General features: G+C 46.8%; 2 protein-coding genes across 11 annotated transcripts in view; both read right to left on the minus strand.

Moving 5' to 3' along the window:
- LOC310747967 (uncharacterized protein) overlaps window positions 1-20,045 on the minus strand; it is a 176,968-nt gene that overhangs the window by 65,892 nt on the left and 91,031 nt on the right. The window lies entirely within an intron of this gene.
- The window catches only part of HDAC5 (histone deacetylase 5), a 117,100-nt gene that overhangs the window by 9,025 nt on the left and 88,030 nt on the right, over window positions 1-20,045 (minus strand). For all 10 annotated transcript variants that reach the window (XM_083582501.1, XM_083582506.1, XM_083582502.1 and 7 more), the window contains 11 exons: window positions 13,030-13,150; window positions 11,753-11,802; window positions 10,417-10,524; window positions 9,302-9,357; window positions 8,069-8,156; window positions 7,427-7,546; window positions 5,992-6,089; window positions 4,171-4,289; window positions 2,898-3,031; window positions 1,136-1,220; window positions 212-365 (listed from right to left, as the gene is read on the minus strand). In XM_083582501.1, the coding sequence (XP_083438627.1) occupies window positions 212-365; window positions 1,136-1,220; window positions 2,898-3,031; window positions 4,171-4,289; window positions 5,992-6,089; window positions 7,427-7,546; window positions 8,069-8,156; window positions 9,302-9,357; window positions 10,417-10,524; window positions 11,753-11,802; window positions 13,030-13,150 (1,133 nt within the window). The remainder of the gene's footprint in view (window positions 1-211; window positions 366-1,135; window positions 1,221-2,897; window positions 3,032-4,170; window positions 4,290-5,991; window positions 6,090-7,426; window positions 7,547-8,068; window positions 8,157-9,301; window positions 9,358-10,416; window positions 10,525-11,752; window positions 11,803-13,029; window positions 13,151-20,045) is intronic.

Below are 20,045 nucleotides of genomic sequence, written 5' to 3' on the forward strand. Positions count from 1 at the left end.
GACGTCAGAGGCGCTAAGACAGATGTTGCCCTCCAGATGTTGTTGGGCTCCGACTCCCACCAGCCTTCATCCAGCATGGACAATGGCTAGGGATGATGGGATTTGTACTTCCACAGGGCAATGCATTGACTACCCTTGACCAAAAACACTTGCGATAAGATGCCCACTCCCTCTTATATGGTTTCCCCCTGATCTAAAGGAGCGAACGTACCGGACATCACCGTCTGCTTTGCCCTGCTCTGTGTCCACTGACAGCGACGCCATGGCACTGACCGTCTCGGCCTCTTCTGCCTCACCCTTCTGCGCCTCCAGCAAGGAGCAGCCGACCATTGCTGCAGAACATTTCACTGAGTTCCAGTGCTTACCTGAGACGAAAAGGAGCAATGCGTCATGCAGGAATGGCCTGTCCCGTTTGAACTTCATGAGCTGCCCTCCCAGAACACTCTAGCGATTCCAACCTCTCTTTCCATCTAAAAAAGCCTTCCTTCCTTCCTTCCTTCCTTCCTTCCTTCCTTCCTTCCTTCCTTCTTTTTTTGCAAAGTCTTTGGACACAGTCCCTGAACTCCCCAACCACAATCTCCTACTATAACCAAACCTGGGTACAGCAGGAGTCGTCAACTTTTTGCAAGCTGGAGAAACCGTTGTGGGTGCACATGTTTAAAGCCACAACCTTTTACTTAACTTCTGTCCTTGGTATCACTTATGGGAACAGCTTTAAAGACACTGTCCTCAGAGTCTCCCCATACACTGAACAATAGCAAGCCCATATTGGCCACAGAGGGCGCTGCTGTCACTTGTCTTAGGGCCATAGTGAGAGGATCAATACAGTCGTACCTTGGAAGTCAAACAGCTTAGTTGCCAAATGTTTTGGCTCCTGAACGCCGCAAACCCGGAAGTGACTGTTCCGGTTTGCAAACTATTTTTGGAAGCCAAACGTCTGGCGGGGCTTCTGATTGGCTGCAGGAGCTTCCTGCAGCCAATCAGAAGCTGTGCTTTGGTTTTCAAACGTTCTGGAAATCAAAAGGACTTCCGGAATGAATTCCATTTTATTTCCAAGGTACAACTTTAGCAAACCCCTATCTGCAACATTCCATCTTTTTGTTAATTTGGTATCAGAAATACAACAAAATCTTACTCTGGATTTCAATGACGTTCTCCAGTGTGGCCACAGCATTTGCATTGGGCTTCTGCCGCAACAGAGCTTGATCCATCTGTTCCAGCTGCGTCAGAGAGAGAGAGAAAAAAGAGAGCGCTCAGTTTCTACGCCAAAAGATCTGAGGGCTCAAAGCTGACCGGAAGTTGTGAGTGGGGAAGCAGGGGAAGGAAAGGCAGGCAAGAAACAAAAGCGCAAAGCAGAGGGGAGGCCGCAGGTGAAAGGTCAAAGAGCAGGGCCTGATGGAGATTCCTTTCCTGTGAAGCCTTAGACCAGCGATGGGAGGCCTGTGCAGTTCTCTAGTATCTGCTGTTGGACTCCCATCCCCACCAGACAGCATGGCCAACGGTCAAGGCTGATGGGAGTTGTAGTCCAACAAAACCTGGAAGGCCGCCCAGGTCCCCCACCCCTGCCTTGGTCCCTTTCTCCTTCTGTCAGTACTCATAACCTGAAAGAAAAGCATGTTGATGTTTATGCACTCAGAGAAAAAGGACAAGAAAGGGCTAAGTTATAGGTGGGCTGGTTAATTTTGGGTAGGGTGCTTGTCCTGCACCTGCAAGAGTGAGTCAGCAAGCATGTGAGAGTGACTCGGCACAATCTAAAGTACAAATACACTTGAGTCTGAAGCAAGTTTGCTCTTGGCCCCTGGCCTTGGCCAGAGCTTAGTCTGTGTTGGAAAGCAGTAAGGAGTCTGCATGCTGCTCAAAGGATTGTATATAACCTATAAGCTGTGGAACTGCATTATACGGTCAGAAAAGGGGCTGGCCCTACCTAGAACTGTCTGGTGTTTTTCTGTTCCACTGGCATACTCCGCTGCCGTGTTGAATGAGCAACTCTGCCAGCCCCAAAACAAGGCGTATCCTTCCCCCTTTTACCTCTGCCCACCTCCTCCTCCTCTGCTTCCCTCGGTTGCCTCCCCCCGTGTTGAATTATTCCCATTATTATTTTAATTTGTGAATCTCCTTCGACACACATCTCCCAAGGCAATTAAACAGAAATATAAATAGCTTTAAAAATGTCACAAACCCATACAGTGGTACCTCGGGTTACATACGCTTCAGGTTACAGCCTCCACTAACCCAGAAATAGTACCTCGGGTTAAGAACTTTGCTTCAGGATGAGAACAGAAATCACGCGGTGGCAGCAGGAGGCCCCATTAGCTAAAGTGGTACCTCAGGTTAAGAACAGTTTCAGGTTAAGAACAGACCTCCGGAACGAATTAAGTACGTAACCAGAGGTACCACTGTACTTGTATAGGTTTAAAAACAACACCTAACAACACCTCAGGCAGAGGCCTTTTCATCAAGCTGGAAAACCTTTAGACTTGCAAGCTCTTTGGGGCAGGGGCCTGTCCTCACGTACTCCCATAAAACACTAAGTGGCACTGCACAATCTTTTTTCTCCATGCAATTTTTAGCTGTGTCCTAAACTGCAGCAGTCAAACACACAGCTTCCTGTTTTCGGCCACCGAAGTAGACAAGCTGCACCGATTTCCAGCTGGGCCTTGTGGAGGTGCCATCAGCAGGGCAGACGTCCGAATGCATATATAAACAGAAACTGGCGGGCATTCAGGTGCCAGGACAGACATGCCTTCTTTCTCTGCCTTTCCCACCCCACGAAGCAAATGAGTGCCAGACCTCTTTTCAGAACCTCGGCCAAAGATTGCCCAAAAGCTTTGGGCATCATCCCAAGCCAGCAGGTTGAGGCTTCGGGACTGCTTCTCCCCCGTGCCAGCTGCACTCACCTCAAGGCCAAGCAAGGCGGAAACGCAGGCTTCGGAGGCATCGCAGATGGCTGTCAGATCGTGACCTCCTTCCAGCGCCAGGACGACACGCCCGCCTGCCAGCTTCATCAGCTGCTTGGTCAGGTGCCCAAAACCTGTGTGGTCGGGAAGAAAACAACAACAGAAAAACCAGAAAGATGAAAAACTATCGTTTTCTGATTGAGATGCAGTACTCTTCCTTCTCCCTCAGCTAAAGAGGGCCACTAATGCTCACCTTGACATCTAAAACAGTGGCCCTCAGAATTTAACAAGCCATTCATAGCAAGGCAGGTGGCCAGTAAGCCATTATTCACTTTTGACTCGCATTCATAGGCTACCTCAAAATATTGGGGAGGTGAGGGCTAAGCCGCTTGAATGGATAAATAATAGGCGAGCTGGAACTCCAGCTAGTGCAGGAACAAAGGGGCCATAGGTCTTTGGCAGTGTATGCATGCATAAAGTCCCAGGGACAATCTCTAGCGTAGAAACATAGGCCCAGAATAGCTCAGAGCACAACCGTTCAACATATAGGAGTGCTAGAAGCTGCCTTATATTGAATCAGGCCACTGGTCCCGTGCAATTCTGGGTACAATTCTGTGGCCGTTGGGATGCATTTTGGCTTGCCTGCTGATGAAACTGAGTGTATGATGATTGATAATATTGTCATTTATCTGTTTTAGACTCCTAAGTAGTAGCAGTTGCCTGGACATTGTCCTGTTCGCCTCTGTATACTTCCATCCTTATTCAGACATTGTGGCAGATTGCAATGTTTAGCTGGTGACATTGTGAGGTTTAGCTGGTGATACTGTGAGGCTTAGCTGCTGATAACATTGCAGCGTTTAGCTGGTGAGTTATTGAGATGTTAAAAATCAGATATAGCCTAACCCTTACACGCATTGTGATTCGCAATATATTGCCAGCTCAAATATTATGAAAGAATTATCATGATGTGAACCTCAAACTGGTTTTGGATGATATATCAATATATTGCCCAGCCCTAGGCAGTGGTTCCCAATTAGCTAGGTACTTCAGACCTCCTGTTTTTCCTAAGTCAAGCCATGGACCTGTTGTATTTGTAAATTTTGATATCTCTATGGTAGTTTTTGTCATGTGAATGGTGCCATGGACCCCCTGGGTGGGTTACGTGGACCCCCTGGTGACTGCAGACCCCCAATTGGGAACCATTGCTCTATGTGAATGGCTCGCTCTATTTACAAACTGAGGCAAGGGGGGCACCCACATGACCCACACTCACATTTGGCCGTGACAGAATATCCACCCAGTGGGGACAGGTGTCCCTCCACAGCATCGAAGCCAGCAGAAACGAGGACCACGTCTGGGGAGAACTCATTGGCTATTGGCATCACCACAGTCCTGGGAAGACACAAAACAGCCCTTAGAGGTCTCTTAGGAGGAAACACGACAGCACCAGCGCCAGCCCTGCCCTATCCGACTGACAGGGGAAATTCTAGCCATGCTCACCTTCCTGCTTTTTTCACTTCCTCAACACACTGACTCAAACTAACACCCATCTCTGTTGTGCCAGGGGGTTGTGAGATGATCATGGAAGGCGACAGAAAGGTCTACTGCTTTCTAGCCCCAACAGTAGCTTCCTCCTGGGTTTCTCCCTACCTAGACACCAATCAAAAAGGTGCTGGCTAGGATAAGGCAGCCTCCCACAACCTGGTACCCTCCAGAAATTCTGGACTTGAGCTCCCAGCATCCTCAACCAGCATGGCTAATGGGGTCATGGATGATGGGAGTTATGGTCCAAAATGTGTGGAGAGCACCAGTTTGAGGGAAGCCTGTGATAAGGGAAGGACCAGACTTCTGAGAGGAGAGAGACTGTGCTGGCCATCAGGCAATGGCTTTTCCCACCTACTTTATTATTTTATATTATTTATTAAATTTGTATACCGCCCTATACCTGTAGATCTCAGGGCGGTTCACAGCCTTGCCTCACCCTCCAGCCCTAATAGCCTTTCCCAGACTATGACTTTAAGAACAGCAGAAGCAGCAGCTGAGAAGAGAGAAGAGGAGTTCAGGGATGTTGTTTTTAAAATAAGTTGTCTCCGTTTCTCAATTTTATCCTTTTGCATGGTTTTGTATGTATCACGGTGATTTTATGTGTTGCGACTTGCTGTTATTTTTATTCATTATAGCATATGGTGATTATTAAAGAGTGAATTTCTGTTTAATTATTGCTTGCTGATATTTTATTGTGCACTATGATAATCTAATGGATTACTGAAAGTTCCTTTGATATGTTGTTTATTTTAAAGTTATGTTTTTATTATGACTTCTTTGTATTGGATCAAGTTGTTGTAAGGTGTGTGGTCTTATGTTGGGTATTTTGTTTTTTCTTCAGCTTGTACGCCACCTTGTGTATAGCAATATAGAAAGGCAGTATACAAATTAGAAGTGAAATGATTATTATTTCTACCCTGTGTACCTAACTGCGATTGCAGTTCTCCATGTGCTGGTCCCTTATGTGATCATTAACAGGTAAAAGTTAAAAGCTAAAGGACCCCTGGACGGTTAAGTCCAGTCAAAGGCAACTATGGGTTGCGGCGCTCATCTCGCTTTCAGGCCGAGGGAGCCGGCGTTTGTCCACAGACAGCTTTCCGGATCATGTGGCCAGCAGGACTAAACTGCTACGGGTGCAAAAGAACACTGTGATGGAAGTCAGAGCATATAGAAACGTCTACCTTCCCGCCACAGCGGTACCTATTTATCTACTTGCACTGGTGTGCTTTCGAACTGCTAGGTTGGCAGGAGCTGGGACAGAGCAATGGGAGCTCACTCCGCCATGGGGATTCGAACCACCGACTTTCCGATCAGCAAGCCCAAGAGGCTCAGTGGTTTAGACCACAGCACCACCCGCATCCCTTGATCATAACAGCACCACCCACATAAAAGGAGCAGTCGGTGGCAGGCCTGTGAGAACGCTGAAGTTTGCTGATGCACACAAAACCCTTAGGGGGAAACCCTCTCAGTGCGGAAACCCAGTGTGTGGGCACCCCTGGCAGAGAAAGCCCCACTCCCAGTTAGGGAGAGTGAATGCCAGCAGGCCTACCGGAAGGCAGTCAGATACTCCACGTCACCAATGGGAGGGTCCACTCCACCAGTCCAGGCAATGTTGACGTTGTAACCTACACCCATCCCGCTGCCAACCTGGAAGAGAGAAGCCTCATAAGTAACAAATGCTGGCTCTTATTCGCAGCTTGGATCATGCACCGAGCTGCCGGTGGGAAGGGGCAAAGGAACACTGGCATACATCTGAGGCTGGGGGGGGGGGAGAACTTGCATGCAGATGGACCCGAGAGAGAATGCAGAAGCACAACAGAGAAGCAAAAGAGAGAGGGGGGCAAGGGCAGCAGCATGCAGGACGCCTGCTGGAGAAAATGCTGGTCCATCTCAAATGATTGGGGTCAGAAAAGACAGGACACACATACATGCAGGGATTTCTGTGAATTCTGCACCCTGGGCAACGTTCCAACCTTTGCCCGCCCCAAGCTATTTCCTGGACTAGAAAACCTGAACAAAATGGCAGAGTTAACTGATTAAAATCTTCTCTCAATTGGTGTTCAAACTGTTCTTGGGGGATAAACCTTCTCTCTTTCTCCGTGCAATTCTTCCCTCCTTTACAGAGCTGCTTTAGGTGCATTCTGATGCAACTCCTTATAGGAGCCAGTGTTGATTTCTTGGTCGCAAAACAACCTCTGTTTGCGCCCTGCTTTCGCATCCTTTACTGATGCATCTATGAATGCTTCAGGGAGTTAAAAAGAGGGTGGTTTTAGGAACTGGTGAAGCTGGTGGGGAAAATCCGAAACCAGCGTGCTCAAGCATTTCAAAAAGACTGGAATAAATTTATACAATATTTGAAGGACCATTGGAAGCAATTACCAGCACTAGCAGGGTTGCAAGAAGACTTGTAACGACAATCGTTTCTACCTTTTTATATTTACAGTGGTACCTCGGGTTACATATGCTTCAGGTTACAGACTCCGCTAACCCAGAAATAGTGCTTCAGGATAAGAACTTTGCTTCAGGATGAGAACAGAAATCGTGCTCCGGTGGCGCGGCAGCAGCAGGAGGCCCCATTAGCTAAAGTGGTGCTTCAGGTTAAGAACAGTTTCAGGTTAAGAACGGACCTCTGGAACGAATTAAGTACTTAACCCGAGGTACCACTGTATTTAAAAATTGCGATATTTTGAATGAGTGAAATGGGAAAATGTATAAATGCTATGATATAAAGAGGAATTTGGAAAACCAAGAGGCAGGGAGTCGATAAGCTCTTTAGAGCAAAAGAAGTAAAGGGGATGACGAAGATGTGTTTAAATATTATAAAATGGAAAATCAATAAAAGTTATTAGAAAAAAATTAAAATAAAAAGAGGGTGGTTTAAAAAAAAAAACACCTAGAGAGGGATTTCAAGCTAGATGATTCAGCACCAACATCTTGATTATTACAAAAACAAGCACCAGAGATGAATAAAGGTGTGAACTCACCTCTTCAGGAGCTCCACTGCCTGGGAAGAAATTGCCATTGTCGTAGCGGTGCAGAGAAACATAGAGCACGTTGGGGTCGCTGTAGAATGCCTGCTGGGTGCCATTGCCATGATGGATATCCTGCCAGAGCAGAATGAAATAAATAATAATAATAATAATTTATTTATACTCCACCGATCTGGCTGGGTTTCCTCAGCCACTCTGGGCGGCTTCCAACTGACTATCAAAAACAATATAGCGTCAGACATTAAAAACTTCCCAAACAGTCGTCTTTTAAAAGTAAAATAGTTGTTTATTGCCTTGACATCTGCTGGGAGGGCGTTTCACAGGGCGGGCGCCACTACCGAGAAGGCCCTCTGCCTGGTTCCCTGTAACCTCACTTCTCGCAGCGAGGGAACCGCCAGAAGGCCCTCAGCACTGGACCTCAGTGTCCGGGCTGATCAATGGGGGTGGAGATGCTTCTTCAGGTATACAGGACCGAGGTCGTTTAGGGCTTTAAAGGTCAGCACCAACACTCTGAATTGTGCTCGGAAACGTACTGGGAGCCCATGAAGATCTTTCAGGACCAGGAAAGATGTTAGCCAATAAGGACAAAACAACCCAAGCCTAAGCAGCTTCAGGAGCAGAGTGAGAGACCCTTACCCAGTCCACGATGAGGATTTTGCTAATGGCAAGCTTTTGCTGGAGGAGCTTGGCAGTAATGGCAACAGAGTTGAAGAAGCAGAAGCCCCTGGGAAATGAAAGGGGAGAAAGGTATTATCAGAAATGTCAGGGATAATGATGATGATGATGATGATTACTTTGCTTCATTCACTTGTTTGTGGAGTGAGGGGGAGAATAGGTTGCAATCAGCTACATGTTAGGATAAACCTCCTAAAACGCGCAACCAAAGAATGCTTTTTGAAAAAATTAAACCCATGCACATGGAGCATTCCACAAGCCCATCACATCCTGTTCACCACTAAAGTGTTTACGCTGGCCCAGATACCAGACTTTGCTTACTATAAAAATATACAACAGCTTTGCCACTGGCTTTTTTTGATAATAAACACCATGCCCAGTATAAAGAGAAGGGTGGGCAGGAAAGCAACAGCACAGATAGCAGACTTGACCACCACATTCATGGACTCGGGCATGCTCATTCAACTAGGATACTGTATCTCCCAGAAGCAGTAATGCAAGTTAATCGTTGCTATATTTTGAGACCATGGTCCCACTGAAATCAATGGGACTTAAGCTAGTCAACGTGACCAACGTTTCGCATTGATTCCAACAGGAATTCTAAGTCCGAATCCAACTCAAAGGTTTGGTCCAGCTCCTTTCTTTTCTGAACTACCTAATCCACAGGAAAGAAAGATAAAAAACTCCCAAATTACACTCAGTGCAGCAGTAACTCAGCAGGCTCTTTAAATAATTGTGTTGGTGCAGGGAGAAGTGGAATTAAAGGGGGGTGGGGTGGAGGAGATGGGCTTCTCCCACACGCAAAAGTAAATGGGCAAAGCTTTGGCAAATTTGCATAGCCCTGCTCCTCGGATCTAGTTGGAGGAAGTAACCTGCTCAGAATACCCTCCTCCACAAATGGAGGGAATCTCAGTCCCAGATAGGCAGGAAAGACTAGTAGGAAGCTCCTCCTAAGAAGCCCTGAAATAGATGTGTTTAATTCCATGATGAGAACCACACTCATATAGAGGACAGAATTTCAAACCAAAGCAGGTTATATGACACCAACAGGGAGAAACACACATAAAATAGTATTCATGCAGTGAGAAAACCACCCCATCTCATCTAAACCATTGTTTTTAAAAGAGGAGGATTTGTTTGTTTCTAGTTAATCACATATATCCCTCCTCCTCCTCATTTATGCTACACACTCACATGGCTGTGGATTCCTCTGCATGATGACCTGGTGGCCGGATAACAGCAAATCCATTCTGCAAGAAGGAAAATACACACATGCACAAGTTCACACATGTATTAATCTTTGATTTTTGTTCTGATTCACGACACTTTCCTCCGAGGACCTCAGGGTGATGAACACAGTGTGTGTGCGCGTGCACACACACACACTTTATCTTCCTAGCAACCCTATGAGGTAGCCTAGGCTGAGAAATGGTGGTTGGTCCTAAGCCACCCAATGAGCTTCAGAAGGATATGTAAACCTGGGATAAAAGTGGGATATAAACCTGGGATAAAAACGCCCATTGATTTCGGTACCCAAAGTTGGGTCTGCCATCCCTCCACCCACAGAATGAGATCGTGGAGTGCAGCAAAAATGGGTTTCGGGGAATAATGCACACCAAGATGCCTAAGGAAAACCAACTTCCAACCAACGGGCATTCTACACATGCTGAGATATCAGTGCTTACATGGGTTCTTTAATAATAATAATAATAATAATAATAATAATAATAATAATAATAATAATAATAATTTATTATTTATACCCTGCCCATCTGGCTGGGTCCCCCCCGGCCACTCTGGGTGGCTTCCAACAAAACACTAAAATACAATAACCTATTAAACATTAAAAGCTTCCCTAAACAGGGCTGCCTTTAGATGTCTTCTAAAAGTTTGGTAGTCATTTTTCTCTTTGACATCTGGTGGGAGGGCGTTCCACAGGGCGGGTGCCACTACCAAGAAGGCCCTCTGCCTGGTTCCCTGTAACTTGGCTTCTCACAGTGAGGGAACCACCAGAAGGCCCTCGGCGCTGGACCTCAGTGTCCAGGCAGAACGATGGAGATGGTTTTAGAAGCTGCTTCTTATCAGAGCTGATTGACATTCTGCCCAAGCTCAGAAACACACAGCTTAAATCACTGGGATTTTTGTACACAATGCAGCAGCCAAAGTGAGCTGGAACCAAGCAAGGTTCACATGAGTGTAATTCTTCTATGTCCAACCAGCTGTGCTTGGGAACAAGAATTAGAGGTGGGGGAGAGGAGGGCCAGGAGCTGCAACATGGAGAAGCTGCACATTCATTGGGACCGACTTACCTTAAGCTCCCCAGACGCCACTTTAAAGGCCAGCTCCACCAAGCAGCCAACAGCCATGCGGACCGCGCTGGACGAGTGCATCTCGTTCCACACTGTGTCGATGTCAACCTGCAGTGGAAGGTACAGAGCAAAGCATTGGCAGAAGCTAAGGGCTGGAAGAGGGGAGAAGAGCGGTATCGTTCAGCTTGCCTTGGTTTGGCGGCAAGGGAATGGGGCCTAAAGGAAAGGCACACACTCCGCACACACACGGATTTGCAGCAGCGTGCCTTTGCCGAGGCCCAGCTAGGTTTGCAGACGAAGGTTTGCAGCAAAATTCACTGCGGGAATGTACAGTCAGCTCGAATTGGGTGTCGCTGCCAATGCTTCGTTTAACGTCTTAAGCATGATCAGTCATTCACCTGAACATGCTTGAACTGTGGACAAGGAGCAGGGATGCACACGCAAGTCCCTCCCCCAATGTCCTACTGCACATCAGCTCTCAACACTCCCTAGTTGCATGGGAAAGTCCGCAGGGAGTTTCTGCTCATGTTCACTGGAACATGAATAGACTCCTCCGAGCGATCGGGGACCCTGTTTGATCAGTGTCCCCGGTCGCACAGAGTTCTTCTCACGTTCAAGTGAATGCAAGTACAATCCCCTTGCAGATCTTCCTGAGGACTGAGCATGGTGGGCAATGCACACAGGGACGCCGAAGTCAGGGCCTCCCTGTGTGCCTTTGCTCCCTGTTCACAGCTACAGGATGCCCATGTGTCAAGGTGAACACCTCAACACACCTTTCGATTCATCTCTACTTGCCACATTTCTGTTCTCAATTTCCTTTTTGTGTTTAAGAAAAAAAAAGCACACACAACAGGATCAGGGTTTGTTTCTTCCCCTCCCCATCCCGATTTTTAAATTCTAAAGACCAGGAAGAAAGAGAGAGCTAACATCCTAAAGCAGGCATAGGGAAACTCGGCCCTCCAGATGTTTTGGGACTACAACTCTCATCATCCCTGACCACTGGTCCTGTTAGCTAGGGATGATGGGAGTTGTAGTCCCAAAACATCTGGAGGGCCGAGTTTGCCTATGCCTGTCCTAAAGGAAATCCTGAACCCCAACACACATGCCAGCGTGCTAACCATGCTAACGCCATCGCCCCTCCAGAAAAGAAAACTTGCCCGCAAAGTGATTTACCAAGGAAAGGTGGGCTCCTATTTAGTAGTTCCTGGAAAAAACGTAACGTGTGAAAAAGTACAAAGGAGTGTTTCATCAGGATCATGAGAGGGACCATGTCATCCCTTCCCTTCCCTAAGCATCAACCACTGACAGCCAAATTCCTTTGACGCCACATACTCACCCCGATTCCACCACATGGGAGGACGGCATACATCTTCGGCGTAAGGGGACCTGTAAAGAGAGGGATGTAGGAGAAAATAATAAAACACACCAAGCAGGTAGTGAACATGTCCTCCATGGACACACTTCGTCCCCATTCACTTTAGAGAAGCTCTATGCCACAACCAGGTCCTTTACACCAAATTTATTTATTTATTTATTTCACATGATTAATCAATGAAGCAGTTTGTATAGCACGTACGTTAAGAAAACCAATCAAATCAGATGGTAAAAACCAGCTTACCCAGCCATTTTGGACATACACACGATAGAAATCAGTAGTTTTAGGTATATACATGATAAAATACGGTTGCACGTTAAAATCCATGTCAAATTGACATGTTCAGAGGTAGGCTTGTTTTAAAGTCTTTTAGCAGGTGCCAAAAACAATACAACAAATGTCCCTGCCTAATATCAAAGGGCAGGGAGTTCCACAGTGTAGGGGATGCCACAATGAAATATCAATTCCTTGCACATGTGGAGTGAATTTGTAAAAGTGCCAATTCTGTAGATCAAAGCAGCTGAGTGAACATACATATATATATGTGGTAGGCCGGCATCAAGCTGTTAAGGGTTTTATATACCAACACTTTCAATCTGACCTGGTAACAAACTGGCAGCTGGCACAGCTCTCTGAGCAGAGGTGTTTCTGTGCTGACAGTGTTTCATTTGCATCGGCAGTTGGGCTACAATACTCTACACTAAGTGCAGCTTCCAGATCAAGGGCAAGGGAAGCCCCACATGGACTGCCCTGCAGCAATCCCATCTTGAAGTCATTAAAGCCTGCACTACTGCGATCAAGCTATCGCTGTCCAAGAACGGCCGCTGCTACTGTACCAGCTGAAGCCAATAAAATTATACACAGCAAACTGCATCCATGCAGTGCATGTATGTATTCAGAGATGACTATTTATTGCCATAATCACAGGGCAATTCCCATTTCATCCATCGAATTCAGGAATACTTGCAGCTTTTATATGAAGAGAAAGTTTCTAGTCCCTAAAGATGTAGAGGACAGGTTTAAAGCGGAAATTAACATTTGCTTAAAGCCTTGATATTAGAGGGGAACCTGGAAAGGCCTTGCAATGGACTATACGCCTTCTTCCCCAAACTTAAAAATCTTCCGCCTCTGCCTACTACACAGAGAAATACAATATCATGTACACATCATGGTTAAAGAAATAGTTACAAATTATGAATCAAGAGAAACAGAATCATGTGATCTGCCGGACACTGTACCTAGCAATTTCTTGCTGTCGAGCTTTTGCCGGTTCAGCGGGCTGGTTCCATATAGTAACGTGTGATGCTCCGAATGCACTGTCTGGATCTCGTCCAACGTTGCTTTCCGACCACGAATCCTCTGTTAGCAAAGAGAAGAGATGGAGATTAGCGCAGAAGACACTCTCCAGAAGCAACATCAGGTTCACTTCTGAAGGTGCTTTTCATCAATGCGTCACAGTTGAGAAGTATTAATTGTATGCCAGTTTCTATCTAGAGAAATGTCAGCCTGGAGTACTGCTGGGGAGCCTGTGGTGGCAAGGGCCCAGCCAACACAAGGAAACCAGCAGTAACAGGAGACAGGGCCAGCGGCGGAGCAAGCCAATCCGGCGCCTGGGGCCCACAGCAGTGGGGCGAGCTGGGACAGGACGCTCTGCAGGGCCTCTGAGGAGTCTGCCTGCCTCCTCCTATTCAGCCACCCCACAGCTGAAGGGGAGGTGGCGGGTGGACCATTTGGGGGAGCGAAGAACCTGCGGGCGCCCAAGGCACTGCATCACTCCCAGGAGAGATACATGGCTCAGGCACGCTGCAGGCCCCTGTTGAATGGTTTATTTAAATATTAAGGTTCATTATTGTTTCACAAGATGTGTATCTCTTTAAAGGCCAGAGCAAATATCATGACCTAGTTTTACACCTGTGAAGCAGTATAGCAGGTGCTGTTAAGTTGTGTTACTTAAGCTGTGTCAGCAATTGGGTATAGTACAGCGGTACCTCGGGTTAAGAACTTAATTCGTTCCGGAGGTCTGTTCTTAACCTGAAACTGTTCTTAACCTGAAGCACCACTTTAGCCAATGAGGCCTCCTGCTGCTGCCGCGCCGCCGGAGCCCAATTTCTGTTCTTATCCTGAAGCAAAGTTCTTAACCCGAGGTACTATTTCTGGGTTAGCGGAGTCTGTAACCTGAAGCGTATGTAACCTGAGGTACCCCTGTATATAAAGAGCAGTGTGTACCTCTCTCAGTACCCTGGTGAATGGATCAATGGATGGGTCATACTTACAGATGTAATGTAATTTAATGTAAGAGAAGTTTTTGTTTTTGTAATTAAAGCCAAGCAAAAGATATTTTTTGCGTTTCTTCATTGTTTCCTGAACGTGTGGTCTCCCCAGCACGCTTTCTGCAGCGCAATTAATCTGCTAAATACGCAACAGCCCCGCGGTGAGTGCCCCTGTGGCGTTGTGTCACCCCCCCCCCAGTGGTGACACCTGAGGCATCCCGCCCCCACCGCACCCCCCTCCCTCCACTCCTGGGCAGGGAGATTGAGTCTAGACAGGGGTGGTAGTAGGTCTTCAGGCCTTGTCACCCCCACACTGATAGTGTCTCATAAACAATACTAGTTGCTAACCTGGGCCCGAGATGATGATGAGGATGATGATGATAATAATAATAATAATAATAATAATAATAATAATAATAAATTTTTATTTATACCCCGCCCTCCCCAGCCAGAGCCGGGCTCATGGAGGCTAACACCAGTAAAATTACAATTTAAAAACCCAATTTAAAATACAGGATAAAATCAAATTTAAAATGCAGCCTCATTTTAATAGTAACCCATAGATCAAAACCATAAGGGGAGGGAAACACAAGGGTCAGACTGAGTCCAAACCAAAGGCAGGCGGAACAGCTCTGTCTTGCAGGCCCTGCGGAAAGATGCCAAGTCCCACAGGGCCCTAGTCTCTTGTGACAGAGCGTTCCACCAAGTCGGGGCCAGTACTGAAAAGGCCCTGGCCCCAGTTGAGATGATGATGGTTTATTAGTATTTATACCCCACCCATCTGGCTGGGTTTCCCCAGCCACCAGCAGAAGCATCTAACAATGATTTAAAAACCTAACGAAACACTTGGCAGAGCAATTGCTACTTTAAAGAATGACAAACAACCCATCTGCCACCAAAGACTCTCCAACTAAGTGGCGGAGTCCACTGAGTTACATTCCATGCAATGGAAGAAAAGGCAAGGACCCAGTGAAGGGATGGATGGGCAGGAATTCCACTGCCCTTGAAGAACTGCTGAATCCCGACCAAAGAGGCCTAACTGGAACCTGCTTTTGTACAAGTGATTGTCTATTTTCCGTTTCTGTGCCAAGGAAGGTTAACAGCATCAAGTCAGTGCAACTAGGAAAACCATGTAAAGTATCAGAACGGTATGGCAACAGTACGCTGCTTGCATCTTAGCATTCAATAGCTTTCCTGGATCGTAAATATTCCACCGTAGATATTCAAGTATGCATTTTTGTTATAAAAAGGTAAAGGGACCCCTGACCAGTTGTGACCGACTCTGGGGTTGCCGCACTCATTTCGCTTTATTGGCCAAGGGAGCCGGCGTTTGTCTGCAGACAGTTTCCAGGTCATGTAGCCAGCATGACTAAGCCGTTCTGGCGAACCAGAGCAGCACACAGAAACGGTGTCTACCTTCCCGCTGGAGCGGTACCTATTTATCTACTTGCACTTTGACATGCTTTTGAACTGCTGGGTTGGCAGGAGCTGGGACCGAGCAATGGGAGCTCACCCCGTCACAGGGATTCGAACCGCCGACCTTCTGATCGGCAAGTCCTAGGCTCTGTGGTTTAACCCACAGCGCCACCCACATCCCTGCATTTTTGTTATAGTTGGTCATAATAAAATGCATTTGATTGTGTTGTTTCTTGCATTGTGTCCTTCCACCAGGCAGAATAAGGTTGGTGAAGACAAAGCTTGCTCATTACCTTAAGGGTGTTGGTGAAATAGATACCTGTGCATCGCTAGTTCTCTGGGGGAGTTACGATAGGCTGCAATCCTAAACCAATTTAGTTTGGAGCAAGCCCCACTGAGTTGAATAGGGCTTACGTCTGAGCAGACATGGCTAGGATTGCTCTGTGAGCCATGGAATCTAAACTGATAAAAGTAGGAGAATCCAGAATGCCATTATCAGGCTTATAAGAACACCCCTTTGCTATAAACTGAGGGTGCTTTCATAGAAGAAGAAAATGCAAGTACTTTTAAAATCTCTCAGTTGCCTAGAATGACTTCACACTCACTTGCATCATGCATCTTCAAACATTTAACGCCTTCACACTCTTAGAAATATTGCACCTTTGGAGAAGAGGTCACGTCCTTAGGAAGAGACCTTACCGTTGCTATGGTGAAAACACGGAAACTGACAAAAGGATAATGTCTAGTTTGTGGCAAAAGGATGACCTAGATCACCTGAATTGAGTAACAGCCACATTTCCAAGGACTGTCGCTTTAACTTTAAAAGTGGATGTTTACTGTTTCAAGCACTCCATCAACCATATTCACAAGGTTGTGGTTGTTGTTTTTTCCATAAAGCCACTTGGAGACAAGAGAGGTATTCTTAGCATCACTTGTGATAGCACCCTGACATCAATTCCATAACGCTGTAAGACTCAGAAGCAGTCAAATAACCTGATTTCGATTCCTGTGTTTCTCTTGTCCATTTTGGCACACTCCTGGTCTCCAGGAAAACTCTGATCCATTTGAATACAGTGGTACCTCGGGTTACAGATGCTTTAGGTTACATACTCCACTAACCCAGAAACAGTACCTCGGGTTAAGAACTTTGCTTCAGGATGAGAACAGAAATTGTGTGGTGGCGGTGCGGCGGCAGCGGGAGGCCCCATTAAAGCCCTAAAAGGCCTCGGCCCAGTATACCTGAAGGAGCGTCTCCACCCCCATTGTTCTGCCCGGACACTGAGGTCCAGCGCCAAGGGCCTTCTGGCGGTTCCCTCACTGCGAGAAGCAAAGCTACAGGGAACCAGGCAGAGGACCTTTTCGGTAGTGGCGCCCGCCCTGTGAAACGCCCTCCCATCAGATGTCAAAGAGATAAACAACTACCCGACATTTAGAAGACATCTGAAGGCAGCCCTGTTCAAGGAAGTTTTTAATGTGTGACATTTTAATGTATTTTTAATCTTTGTTGGAAGCCGCCCAGAGTGGCTGGGCTACAAATAATAAATTATTTATCATCATCATCAGCTAAAGTGGTACCCCAGGTTAGGAACAGTTTCAGGTTAAGAACAGACCTCCAGGACGAATTAAGTTCTTAACCCGAGGTACCACTGTACATAGACTATGCCTGGGAGTCAGTGATGGTGGCAGCGCTATCGCCCTGCATGGGCACGACAACACAACAAACCTGGGTGATTTCACATATGGCCTAAATTAGTTGGCTACATGTGCCATGTCACTGGGGAGGGAGGGGCCATAGCTCAGTGTGAGAGCATGTCCCAAGTTCAGTCACTGGTTAAAAAGGTAAAGGGACCCCTGACCATTAGGTCCAGTCGTGGCCGACTCTGGGGTTGCAGCGCTCATCTTGCTTTATTGGCCGAGGGAGCCAGCGTACAGCTTCTGGGTCATGTGGCCAGCATGACTAAGCTGCTTCTGGAGAACCAGAGCAGCACACAGAAACGCCATTTACCTTCCTGCCTTAGCGGTACTTATTTATCTACTTGCACTTTGACTTGCTTTCAAACTGCTAAGTTGGCAGGAGCAGGGACCGAGCAACGGGAGCTCACCCTGTGGCGGGGATTCGAACCGCCGACCTTCTGATCGGCAAGTCCTAGGCTCTGTGGTTTAACCCACAGCGCCACCTGCATCTTTCCTAGTCACTGGTTATCTGCAACCAAAAAGATCAAGTTTGCAGCTCGCAGGAAAGGAAGAGCCCTGTCTGAGAGCCCAGCAAGCCACTGCTGATGGAGCTAGATGGACTAACAGGCTGATCTGGTATAATGCAACTTCTTATTTTACAGTCAGTTAAAAAAAATGATTCAGGGGTGTGTTTGCTTGAGCCACAGGCTATAAGAATACAATATAATAGTGAAGCACAATGATCTATTGCAAGTACTACGTAATGGCGCAGAGCGGAAGCCAAGGATGAGTGCTGGCACTCCTTCCTCATCCCTCACCCTCCTCCTGCTGGCTTTAGTGCAAAGACCTGGCTTGCATTATAAGAGTACGCTGTTATGCATGAATCAAAGACGTCTCACTTGTAAGTCATGTTAAGTGCTGGGACTAGAATCTGGGCGGGCAGGAATTCAAATCTTCACTCAGCCTAAGCTATGGCGCAGGGTGTTTGCGAGGATAAAAGGGAGATTTGGGTAGGACACACACACACACCCCCACACTGAACTCCTTAGGATAAAAGTGGGATGTAAATGAAATCAATTAATTATTTTAGTGAACTGGGAAAATAAAGCCAGGCTCTTTACGTATCAAAATACAAAGACAGAATGACCAGCAAGTGAACCGTAAAAAAATGATCACACTGTAACAGCATCTGGCCTTGTGTCAGAGAGACTTAATGCACATATTTGTGTGTGATCATGATGCATGGTAGCTGAGAAGTCAACAAGAGGCCAGTCAATTCACCCGTTTTAAAAGCAGACTTGTTTGTGAGTATATATGGTCAAATAATGTATTATGCCACATTTGTATCTAACAGCACATTTTCTAAGATCCACATGGTCTGAATCCATAAACAACTATTAGTTTGACCTGGAGTCTCCGTTCTTCTTACCAGGAAAACTCGTAACAAAGTGGGTTCTGTTTTACAAGAGCTAATGCCACAATAAATCGACTAGTCTCTGCCGTAAGACTCCTGTTTTGTGTGTTTGATCTTTCCACAAAAGGGCAGATTTGATAACAAAAAAATACCCAAACAGGGCCCTATGCAATTTGGCCAACAACCTCCCCATCATTGGATTTAACCCAGTTTCTCTCAGGAACTCAAGGAACCTGTTACATGCAGAGACATCACTTCTGCACAGCTTCCCCACCCCCACCCCACTGCCCCAGTTTGCAAGTGTTAAGGAAGTAAATGAGCAAAAAGACTCACCCTCATAGCTAAATTTGAAGATGTGGCAGACATGAAGAGATTGCATAGATGTTTTCCCCAGGAACGTTCAAATGCATAACTGATGTGTTCAGCCCAGGGGGGGAAGTCAATACTCTTATAAAGTCAATACACGTTCCTGCATGAAAAACGTAACAAAGTAACCTGCTTGAAAATTACTGGGGGGCAGGGAGCAATGGGGAGGGGGGGAAGAACATATATGTTTTTCATGCAGGAACGTGGGCTTTCATATCGTACAGAAATGGGTATCATAGGTTTGTTCCTTCACTCTTAGGTATCTGCAGAATAATGCGCATTACTAGGAACTGACGTTGTAAGAGTGTTGAGTTTCCCTGGGATGCACTGGACCATTCTGGAGAAAGCACTGTGTCTATATACAGTGGAATCTCTACTTACGGACATAAACAGTTCCGGAGGTCCGTCCGCTGGTCAAAACGGGACACTAGAAGAGGCGACTTGTGCGCATGCGTATTCGGCGGTAGCGTGCTTCTGCAGATACCCATTCGGCGGTAGTGTGCTTCTGCACATGCACAGACAACGGCCACTTCTGCACATGCACATTCGGCAGTAGCGTGCTTCTGCGCACGCGCCGACGGTGGCAGCCGCTTCTGCACACGTGCAGATGGCAGAAGCCCCTTCCGCACATGAGTGAATCGCGGCAAACCCAGTGTTTACTTCCGGGTTTGCCGCAGATGCAATTTGGAACACCTGCAAGATGAGGTGTATGTAAGTCAAGGTTCCACTGTACATAGGACCTATCCTTCGGGTGTGTGATATATATTTACGCACACGTACACACTCGTTTGCACCTGAGATGTTGGTTGTGATTTTGCAGACCTATATATCTTTGCTTCAGGGTGGGGAATGATCCTGTTAATCAGACATTCCAGGTTTGGGGGGGGCGCGCGTCCTGACGCTGCAAAACCATTCCCTAAAACAGTGTTTCCCAAACTTGGGTCTCCAGCTGTTTTTTTGGGCTACAGTTCCCATCATCCCTGAGCACTGGTCTTGCTAGCTAGGGATGATGGGAGCTGTAGTCCAGGAACAGCCAAGAGTTTCCCAAGTTTGGGAAACACCTGCCCTAAAATTTGCTCACCCTTTCAACCCAAGGCCTTGTTAGGTGCCTTAC

Source organism: Podarcis filfolensis, assembly GCF_964270895.1.
Source record: "Podarcis filfolensis genome assembly, chromosome: 13".
Lineage (NCBI taxonomy): Eukaryota > Metazoa > Chordata > Lepidosauria > Squamata > Lacertidae > Podarcis > Podarcis filfolensis.